The following is an 11987-nucleotide window of genomic DNA, read 5'->3' as shown; positions in this document are numbered from 1 at the left end:
GTGTGTGTACATACATAACACATTTGTAAGAACTTTTGTGTCCTACAAGTTTGTGTCTGTTATTTGGTACCTAACATGATCTTTGCTTCTGAAGCTACTTTTTACTTTCTAATAATAGTTTCCTTTTGATCAGTGTTGTTCATCCAGAAATTACTGTCTATAAGTGGCTTTCTTTCAGTCAGACACCTTAGTTTACATGAATGTGACATTTATATTGGTAAGCTGACCACTGAATAGTCTAATTTACACACCTTTCTTTAGAAAGTTACATTGGATAGTTAAGCTTAAGATGCATAATGGATAAAATTTTCAGCATGGTTGGAACATATCTACTCTTTTTTTGATCTAATCACTAATGATGGTATAATCAGTAGAGATTTTGCCATTCAAAAGTTATTTTCTGAATTATTGCCATATCCATAATATTTTTAGATTGTGTGAATCATCTTTGTTACTTTTATCCCTACCCTGAAAAATAAATGAAAGAGGAATGATAGATCAGGTAAAGAATTGTTTCAAAGTGTATGTCAAAGATTATAAAGGTTTAAAAAAGGTTTAACTCATTCTAATTTTAGGTATGCATATGTGTATGTATATGTTTGTGTATATACACATTTTTAAACAAAAGCTATAAATTCACATCCACTTTAAGGATTGCCATTTACTTAGCTTGGTGGTTTAATTTATTAAAATCATTGCTATAATATAGTTATTAAAAATATTTTCTGTCTTCGACAGTTCTTTTTCTGAGAAGATAGTAAACTGATCAACTATTCATAAAGAGCTCAGAAGTGTCTCTTAACAGAGTCATAATTTAAGCATAAGGAAAGATTTATATGTGTATCCATAAGGAAATATCTCCTAACTGGTTTTTGTTGTTGTTGCTGCTGTTGCTTTTGTTTTGTTTTGTTTTGTTTTGTTGTTACCTATTCTGGTTTCGGTAAATCCATCTTTTATCAAAGTATTGAGGTTTCATTGGGTTTTTAAAGTTATATCTCTATAAATGTAAAGATGGAGAAGACAACTCTTAAGGGAAAAGGCATGGACTTTAGATTCTTGAGGTTGTTTTTTGTTTTGCTTTTTTAATTCTCTTGTTATCTATGTCATAGAGTATTGAAAGTTAGTAGCAAGTGATTAGGTAAAACATCAGAAATATATAACTACAGCGAAGGCTTCTTAAAAGCAATTGCTATTAAATTGTTTTCTGTCATACTACCAAGGTTCAAAATGTTCTTTTAAAAGGTGTACTTGGTGAGTCTTATTGATTTTGACCACTGCTGTTCATTTATCAGTTTAACCGAGTTATGGCTCTTAATCACATCTTAGTACCCCAAACTTCTAACCTGAAAAGAAAAAAAAGAGAAAACTTTGTAACTGGCTTTCTGACAATGGCAGGGAGTGTGTTAAACCAGTGTAAAATTCAATTAAACTGTCTAGCCAGGTTTTTGAAGCTGAAATGCAGACCCTTTCTGTTAAGCTTCTTATTTTCCTGTGACCGACACCAGTGGATGCTGGGTTATGCCAAAACCAACAGGCTGTAAAGTACCTTGTTTCATGCTCCCAGCTGATCAATATTTTTATTTTCCAGACTTGCCCAGAAATCTGGAGGCAGTATCACCTAACGGTAAGTAGAAACACCTTTTTTATTTTCTCCAAGACCCAGCCTATTTACCCTTCTCTGAACTGCTGACCATAAAATATAGACAAGCATCTTCTACTGGAAGATAATAAACATCTGAAAGAGTTTTTTTGCACTGAGAAAGCAATAATACACTTTTTCTCTTCTCCCCTGCCCACTCCTCTATCCTTTATCTTCCTGCTGTTAAAAGATTTTGATTGTTTTTTATTACTCACATCATTTAACAATTACATCATGGTATTTCTCAGTCTTCCTAGACCACATTCATTAAATTAAAGGGGAGAAGTATGCTAGAAGCAAAAAAATAGTAGAAATCCAGCACCTTTAAAATGTTGTATCTACAGTCCACAAGCATACAGTCCACACCATCTTCCATTATCATTTTTCTGGCTTTACTGAAATGTTTACACATATTTTTCAGTGAAGCTAGAAAAAACTTAGTGTATCTTTCATATAGAACAATTCAACTGTCATATCCTTAAGCTTCTCTTGACATTCAAAGTATATAAATATCTGCTTAATACCATTCAAGTTATTTAATTCTATGGTTTCCTTTTAGTGTGATTTTAGGCTAAGTAGGAGCAAAAAAAATAGTTTGCTGTGGAATCAATTGGTTAATGCTCAATATTATGAAGTCAGTTTATTTTTATTATTTAGCTTAAATAATTTCAATAATTCACCATAGCCCTACTCGTCATTTCTTTTAATGTATTAAATATGTTGTGCTGAGCAAGAGACAACATTAAAAATTACTCTTGTAATTATACAGCTATGCAGTATATTTAAAAGCAGTTCTTTAAAGTTTAACTTATTAAAAAGTTTTTGTTTATAGGAAGACATAGTAAAAATAGAAAGGGCAGAGTTTCTACAAAACACGTCTCCTTACTGCTCTCCTCTTATGGAGTAAAAATAAACCAATAAGTAGACTCAGTTGTGCCTATCACAAGCCCAAGAAGTACATCAGGTGGTTTGTTTTCACATTGTTATCACTGTTTAATTTGTTTAAAGATTCTCGGTAGAAAGCTGTAATTCCTTAACTATCCTCAATCCCAAATTGGGTTTTGTTAAAAATCTTTAGTGTTATCCCCTACTCCAAAAAAATAAATAAATAAATAAATACATGCACGTGCGAGCACACACATAGACACACACACACATGTGTTACACATATATGTTACAGGTGTAACTCATATGAATACATTATGTTTGTGTTAGGGTAGCAATTTTTTTTTATCCTAACAGGCTATGGTGAAATTCTTAGCCTAAATTTAATTGGAATCCAATCATGTATTATACTTTTCAAGATCACAGTCACTCTTTGTAACTGTATAGCAAGTTTTTCATCAACATTTTTTTTTAAGTAATAGCCTAATGAATTTGACATTGCATTAATTTTCCTTTTTCCCCTAAGTTAGAAAATTCCAATCTTGAAAACTTGAAGTATAGAAAGTACTATTTTAAAGCCATTCTTTTCATTATTTGCACCTGCATTCTTTTATATAACTGTCATAGAAGGATAGAAATCAATGTTTAGTATAACAGATATTTGAAGGTTCACTTAATATTGTAGCTTTTGAAAAACATAAATTGTAAAAAGAATAGTTGGGGGAAAAAAATAAAAACAAAATGAATTTGCCTTTGGGGAAATTACAGTATATTCTATCTATAAGTTTAACAAAATCATTTTGAAAAGTTTATCTTAATTTGGAATCCTGATTAATTTTTCAAAATAATATTGAAATAACTATCACAATTCATAATTATCAAGTTTAAATTAATAATTAGTAATTAAGAGTTAGTTTACTGTGCAAGTATAAATGCAAAACAAGTATATTTATAAACATGTACATCTATATCAATCCAGCAAAATAGCCAAATAATTATACTTATAGGAAATATCCTAATGTGTGCAATTAAGCAATATTTAATCTTGAATGAAAGTAAGATGCATGATGAGTTTAGTCATCTTCAGCTCTTTTACTAGGCTATGGACTGCCATCTATTGACTCATAGTAGCCCTCACACGTGAATGTGGCGTCAATCAGGGCAATGACCGAGTAATAAAGCCGAGCTTAGAGCTGCTATTGTATATTCATTTAAACCAATCTTCTTAAAACTGGATATTTCTACACTTAATCATTGATTAATTTCTTTTTCTAACCAAAACATGCCCATTTCTTACCCAAAATGAACTATGCTTTTTGAGGGGAGAAATTGATTTGTATATCTAGTTTGGAAATGTCTACATTTAAGAAGTTTTCTGTTGCTTTTATCTGACTCTCAATCAGTGACAATAGAAGGACATTTACACAACCAAAAGTTTAGCTACTACAATTTAAGGTCTATCCAGGAATCACTTTCTTTTAAAAAAAAAAAAATGTCTATAGGTTAAATAGAGTTTTATTTCTCAAACACATAAGAAAGATGGTAAGTTGACTGGTGTAAATGGACCTGTGAAATCAAATCAAATCAAATCAAAAATTCCTTAAAACACATTTTCCTCATTCTGAAATAAGAGGAAAATTAAAAAAGAGAGGTGTTCACTATTTTTAGCAATTTCATGAGAGATCAAATAAAGTCTCCTTTACAACTTACATCTGAATAGAATAGCTTTTTAACCAGACTTGACTAGACTTCATTAATAAAAAAATAAGACCATCATTCTAAAGCGTACATGCTAATAAAACTCTAAGACACTACATATATTTTTGTATATGTACATATGTATCCATATTATAACAACTATTTGGCCATGTCATTTTTCTTTATATATTTTAATGGCTATAAAATTATGTCATGTAATTTAATGACTTTAGATTATCAATTTGGAGACCAGCATGGGAAAAAGAAAAATATATGATTTTTATTTAGCAATTAAATAATTTCTCCAAATAGTTTATGTATTTACCTCCTTCAAAAAATGTTTAGAAAGTTTTTAAAATCTTCAGTAATATAGCACTGTTCTTATATTTTAATTTGTTATATTTTCAGATTTTGTTAAAGCCTAACTTTGAATATTCTTTTTCATCTTTCAGATAGCTCATTCTAGATAAAAAAATTTCCCTCTTTAACTATTCAAGAAGGAAAGTCCCTTCCCCCATCCCCTGTCATTTCTAGTCTCATTTATATTAAAAATCCTAGGCCAAAATGGCCACCAACAGAGTTTTACAACCAACAGAATTTTTAACTAGTAGAGGCTATAATTTGACATGCTTTGGACATTTTGTTAATCTTGTTTTTAATCTACTTAAAAAAGTAACCAAGAGTTTGCTATTTGGGGGCCCTATGTATTAAGAACCAAAAAGGACCATACATCTTTTATGTTTAATTTTGCCCTTGGATTTCTTTGTGTGCATTGTTAAAATGTGTTACAACCTACTACCTTTTATTTTAACTAAAAGTTTAAACAGGAAGCAAATGTAACCTTTTTGGAAGAATTAAGTTTTAAATGTTTCTTTATATATAATGTTTGGAATGCCTAGAATTCAAAAAGTAAAATACTTGCTCTCAGGGACATGGAGAGGAGTAGTTTCCTTGTCTTCCTTTCTAGTCTAGGAAAGGCTTGTAACCTGAGTTTACTAGTAATTAATAGTAGCCTTACCTGAACCAGTTGAATGCCAGAGTATATCTTATAGACAATAATTAGCAATATCATTCCATCTTGCCACTCAGTTTTCTCTCCTTACCTGGAAACATCAATTTAGAAATGTGTTTTCTGGATTTTCACAGTATGGAAACAAATGTTACTCTCTAAAACATTCTCTGCCATACCATAGAATAGGTAACCCTAAATGTCAAAAGATTTAAATTTAATTTTAGAACTATGTTTTACAGTCCAGAAGGAAAGACTAAGAAAGTGGAATTTGGTTATGAGGCAATAGCTGTACAAAGGGCTTTATCCTGGAATTATGACGTAAGTTAGGGTGGGTAACAATTTTCTACATAATACTAAAATGGAATATATTTTACTTAACTTAAAATGAGAAAAAATTAAAGAGTCTAAAAGAGTTTTAAAAAGTCAGACTCAAGCCAGAACCTTTTCTTTTCAGGGACAAAAATTCTCTGTCTCTCTCTCTTCATTGAGTATATGTTGGGAATCCTAAATCTCAGAATCTGAGAGCTCCTCGGCTACATAAGCAGAACTGCAAAACCCACAAGAACCCCATCCACACAGTAGATATCAAGTGATAGGACTTTCTTTTTTCTTGTGTGTGTGTGTGTGTGTGTGTGTGTGTGTGTGTATCAAAGGAAACAGAACTGGTTACATACTGCATTTTAAAATGTCAACTACCTCCAAATAGAGTGAGAACTAGGCCTCACTCTATTTTAGAATTATTTAAATAAACTTTTTCTTCATACTTTTTTTGAGGCCTGGCATACAAATTATCACAAACTAAGACTTTATAAATTCATTTTGGAGGCTCTTATTTTTGGTTGTTCAATTCACTTTGCCAATTTCCTTAAGAACTGGGAATACTCTTGTTTAAATTGTAAGGTTTTTTCCTCTATGTCTTGAATCACTGTGGTTAAGTGTTGCTATTAAGATATTACATCTCTGTCAAATTTTCAGAGTTTTAGTTTTTATTAAAAATGCCCTTAATACTAGAACACTACTGAGGTGAATATAATCATGCTCTGAGAATTCAGATGGTACATGACTATTTTGTAGTACCTCAGGGTCATCTTTCCATTGTAGTACTTATAAAGTAAATCACACTGCTTTATGTTTCAAGTTACTTTGGTGTCTGAATAAAAATAATTTTCTGAATAAGCATTGATAACTTATTTTTCTAAAACTCCATCTATGATAACAGAGATAGAAATACGTTTGGACAGTGACCAAAATTTTTAAAGATTTTTTTCAAATGGAAAATTTATGTGAATGCTTTAATATTTATTTAAACATTCACCTTGTTCTTAAAGAATTTAGTGTCAACATTTTGCTAATAATTTTTTAGTTCAATCTTACCATGTTTTGAATTTAGTGTAAAAGATAATTACTACATTTACAGAATAGGTCAACTGACTTTTTTCACTAGCATGTTGGACCACATTTGCTAGAACTTATCATTGGAAGCAATTGGAAAATGCAATTTCAAAGCAAATGAAACCTGGAATTATCAATCTCAATAAATGAGATTCATTTAAAAATAAATACAATTTGCCAAATCATCAAAAAGCAATTTTCTAAAGCTTCTGTAAAAGGAAGGGGAAAAAAGTGAACGTTGTGAATTATAAATGCATATGTTATTTTTCCTCTCACAATGTTTCCTCAGATCTCTAGACATTGTGTGTATACAAACTTGTTTTTGAATGGGAGTAGAATAAAATTATTAGATTTGAATATAGTTTATTTCTGTTTATTGAAGCACATGGGAGAGCCTTCATATTTTCATTTTGCCAGAGAAATATTGAAGTGTCATCCCTTTCAGAGAGAGTGCCCAACTTATTTGATTTCTAATATTTTAATGCAAAAATTAATTTGTTTTAAATGGGAAGTCAATAATGGAATATTTTGAGTAGTTTCTTGTTTTAATATATTTAAATAATATCAAGTGCTTTATGAAAATAATTCTAATGTAGATTTAAGTGTTTCAGATAATCAAGCAATGAAAAGTATGTAGCATTCACACAATTTAGAAAAGATTCTTTACAAAAGTTTTGGCCTACAAACAGCTGTGTTTTTGTCATTTTCTAAATATCTTTAATGCCCTAATCACCCATCATTGTGATTTCTTTTTATTTTTTATGTAGTACATGTTGCTAATAATAAACTAATTGAATCTAAAACTCTAACAGCAACTTCCTTTCTTCAATTGACAAAACAATACTTGTGCTTGTTTATATGCCCCTTAGTGGCTGGCAGCAAAGTCTGTTACGTTTAAGACTTACATATTTACTGTATGGACTTCAAGTTTTACTTCTGTTTTAAGAATGTAAAGAAATTCCTGTTGTGGTCTTTATTTTCTTACCTGTTAATAAATGTTTCTCCTGAGGATGCTAGAAAGATGGAAAATTACATTTGGACTTTTGTTCAAATGTAATTGAACAAAATTTGCTAACTCTTTTTTTCTTTTCCCTAGTTATGTTCACCTTTAGTTACAAAGGAATTATAGTTAGTCATTGTAGGGGAAATTTCTTCTTGATACTTAAATTTTGTGGTAATTAAATTCCAATTTCTAAGTATTTATGATTTTAATATATATATAACATTTTAAAAATATTTTTTCTTTTCCTTAAAAAACACATACATTATTCATACAATCCCAAAGCAAACTACGTGTTTTTTTCCTTGAAGCTCTACACTTTGAAATACTGTCCCTGTTATGACAAAAATGAATGGAAACAGGTAACCTGAGAATTTTCAAGATCCCTGAAGTTTAACACTGCACAGTATATAATAAATTAGAGTTCAAAAATCTGAAATGTTGAACGGTACCTATTCTTTGTCATGTTAAGTACACTTAAAGAGCATACAACTATTAGGTAGAATAATTTTAGCATATTCAAGTGATTATTTTTCATATGTACTTTGAATGGGTGATTCATGTATTCCTTAAATAAGTATATTCCAGGTGATTGAGCTTGTCATGATCTTCTCTGGACATTTCAGTGCAAGAATAAAAGTAAAGTATACTGGACCAGTGATATTGGTATTAAGCATTCCTTTTAGTAGTCATGCATGTGAATGACATGGTAGATTACAATAATTCCTAACAGGTCTTAAGTATTTAGGAATCACTTAGTCATTCACAGGCATGATCAACCATAACCTTTAAAGGTTTTGGTCAATCATTTGACTAATCTGCAGGAAAAGATTCCTGAAAGAACCCCTTGAGTTATTGACATGAACAATCTCTCTGAACTCGTGTTACATTTTCTGTTATGGTATAAACTACAGTTGTAAACTTAAGTTGAATTAAGTTTAAGGTTTTAGAAGCAAAATCTCTTAAAAGACTAAAAGTTAATGAATTACTGATAAACTCAATCAGATTTTAGACTTGAAATTCATTTGCCATTTGATCCCCACATGCCAGAAAGTCATGAGAGTCATATTTTTGTACATTTGCAAATATTTTCTTCCAGCTATTTTGAGTTCGGCAGTGGTCCTCCAAGACCAACAACTCTGGTTTTTTAGAAATATCAAAACTATTATATGAAGAAAAATGCTTCGTGTTTAGAGGACATTTAACCAAAAATATATTTTTAGTATCTTTGGAATTAAAATAGATCGTCACCTTAATTGGTGTACCACTACACTGGCAGATCACATTTCAAAAACAAGAATTATTCAATGGGAATGTTCAGAAATTCATATTAGCTTTGTAAAAATAATTCACTGTGTGAATCAGTTGGTAATAAAGCTATCTCTATATTTTAATTCAGTTTTTCAAAAATCATACAGAATTGAATCTTAGCTAGATTATAAGGTCATCTTTATAATGTGTAATATATCCATGTCTATAAATACCCATTTTACATAAATATTGTTCCTTTACATGTATTTGTGGATTACCCACATTTCTTTTCAGTTAGGGGAACTAAGTTTTGGTTGTTCCTTAACTTCATTTATATAATAAAATCTCAATTCTCTCTTTCTTGGATCTCTCACATTTCATTTATTTGTCTTTATACCACATTTCCTTCTCATTTTACTGAAGTCCTTAGAAAAATGTGTTATAAAATTGGGCTGAAAGGACAGACTTATTTCTGAGGAAATTACTAAGGAATGTTTTTTATCATAATATAAGGGAAAGAATGCCAGCTTCGGGGTCAAACATTGGTTTAAATTCTGGCTCTTTCATTTACTAGATGTGCAAACCTAGTTAAAGTATTTCCCTTCTGAGACCCTCAGTTTCTTCATCTGAAAAATGGGTATAGTGCCTTCTAGAGCTGTTATAAGTATGCAGTGAGATAATAAATATAAAGTACTTAGCACAATACCTAACAGTTAGCCTGTGTTCAACACTCTGTGAGCTCCAATACAGCAAACCCACAAATTCCTCACTCCTGTAGAGATAGCAACTGGACTAATAGCCCAAACTCAGATTATGTATTGTGAAGCCTTTTATTTGCCTACGATGAGGAGATCCGTAATGACCCCTTTACTGTCTGTCTCCTAAAAATTTTTCCTTCTTATAGCTATTGAAATTAAAATCCCCACAAGCAGTGTCTTTTGTTAAAATTATTTACCTCAGTTTTCATTTTCTAGTTATTTATGCTTGTCTTCTTTCTAGAAATGTAGGTGAGTAACTTTATAGCAAACAAATTATTTTCTTAATTTGATTTGCCTAAAAATCATTATAAAGACTTTTAATTAAGAGTAGATCACAAACATATTAACTCTACTTTCTCTTTTAGTGAAAATGACTAAATAAAATGTGTGCCATATAAAGATATAATGATATCATTTTGAAAAAATATATTGTTAATAAATGTATAATTCTTAGGTGGTAACTTCAGTGTCATCTGAATATAGTCATCTATCATAACCAAATATAATACTTTCTGCTAGTGGTAGAGGGTTTATGTTAATCAGATGAGACATTGAACAAAATAGCATATCAGTTTTTTGCACTTCAGGTAAAACTGCTTCATGTGCCTTCACATGACTGATGCCAGAAACCAGCCTGATTTCACAACAAAATGTTGAGTTATAAGAGTTTGTTCAGTTGTTTTGCAGTCTCCCACTCGTATTCTCATATAGGTCCAGCAAAAAGGCCAACACAAAATTAAGCACTTCCTCAGTGGATGCGATTGGTATTCTTTCAAAGAGCATTCCTATTCCGTGTTTGTTCTTTAAGACATGTAGGAGCTAAGATGGAGCATATTGTAAAAGCAAAAAAGCATTACTTCCCCCCTTTAAACAGGTACTTACAGCTGTGGAATTCTCTACCTTTGTGACTGATGGTTAAGAGTATTTCAGTAGAATAAGCACGGGTGGGGTATGGGGAGGGGGAGAAGTATGTGTTGTAAGTCATGTGGAGTTATGGCAAAAACGAAAATCTCGGGGCTTATTTGGATCCTGTTTGTATTAGCTAATAAATATAATAAAGCTGTAGTTCTTTTATTCTACAATTTTTCAGTGATAGTTTATGTGCAATTGTATGCAAAATATATAAGCAGATTTGAATATGTTAAGCCCTGCGTGTGGTTGGGAGATGTATATTAATGTGGTTTCTGTGTTTTATAGTCTACCCCAATAAACATTCAGATAAAATATCCATGGATTCACACATGTATGTGTTCTTCTCTTTCCCTTCCCCCACATCCTGTCTCCATGCCCTCCTCATCCCTCCACCCTGCATCAAAGCTTGTGGTCGTTTTCCATCCATGTACTAAAAGGTTCTTTGTAAACCAGGCCATTTGTCCATCATTGTTTGGGGTCCAAACAGTGGTAAGATACCCTGTCACCGATCCCTCGTACTATGAATGGCAGCTCCTCTCCGGACAATTGGCGGAGGGGCCAAGAAATATTCCTGAGAGGATTATTTAACCTTTCAATTTAGAGGGCACAAAGCCTGGCTGATTAATGAACTTTCTGATGGGCGCCGATAAGCGGATCTATTTCTTTATTTCCCCTAAAAGTGATTCCTTCTCCTGTCCATATTACTATAATCTTAAACATAAAATGTGGCAAATAGATTAAAAAACAGCACTAAAGAGTTTATCTGGCTGGCAAACTGAAGGAGCTAAATTAAAATTGGTAATGACAGCAGTGGCTCAGCCTCATATATGGTTTTTAAATGCACTGTGTATTTTGAAGAGACTTATTCTCCAGTGTGACTGGTAATGACTGCTTTGGGTGCAGAGTCTGGGGCTGGCTTCTGTTATCCCCCCCCCACCCCCAAAAAAATGAGTTGTGTTATCTGGATGGCTGCAGACACATACGCATCCCCCTTTCTCACTGCATGGGCAGACAAGGTCGATAGCATTACAAGGTATTTGTGGCAGTGCTTGTTTCAGTTTTCAGAGCTGCCAGTTTCCAGGCGGATTTGAATTACAAAAGAAGAAGCTGGCATGAAAATTGAAAGGTTTTATCGGCTGGTCTGAAGCCTCATAGCACATTGCTTATTTATGCAGTCCATTTGCACCAGGAAATATAAAAAGGAAATACATTTTAAAAATAAGGCCATAAAGACCCAGATATGTTTAAGATGGCAAATAAAATATAGATACCTATAATATCTTTCCAGGAAACGATTTTCACTTAATGTTGCACATTACTTCAGAAGAGCATTTATGTTGCTGTCATAAATTTGTGCGTTTGTGTCACTATGTAGGTAGTCTCTGGGGATTAAGAAGGAAGCCTTTGCTAACTTACTTTAAAATTAAAATAGACGGAGGG

General features: G+C 31.8%; 1 protein-coding gene across 4 annotated transcripts in view; it reads left to right on the top strand.

Moving 5' to 3' along the window:
- ZCCHC7 (zinc finger CCHC-type containing 7) overlaps positions 1-11987 on the top strand; it is a 243926-nt gene that overhangs the window by 212135 nt on the left and 19804 nt on the right. For all 4 annotated transcript variants that reach the window (XM_061201134.1, XM_061201133.1, XM_061201132.1 and 1 more), the window contains exon 6: positions 1589-1624. In XM_061201134.1, the coding sequence (XP_061057117.1) occupies positions 1589-1624 (36 nt within the window). The remainder of the gene's footprint in view (positions 1-1588; positions 1625-11987) is intronic.

This window comes from Eubalaena glacialis, chromosome 9 (assembly GCF_028564815.1).
Source record: "Eubalaena glacialis isolate mEubGla1 chromosome 9, mEubGla1.1.hap2.+ XY, whole genome shotgun sequence".
Classification (NCBI taxonomy): Eukaryota; Metazoa; Chordata; class Mammalia; order Artiodactyla; family Balaenidae; genus Eubalaena; species Eubalaena glacialis.
Note: the sequence above shows the minus strand (reverse complement) of the source record. Positions and strands in the feature narration are given on the sequence as shown.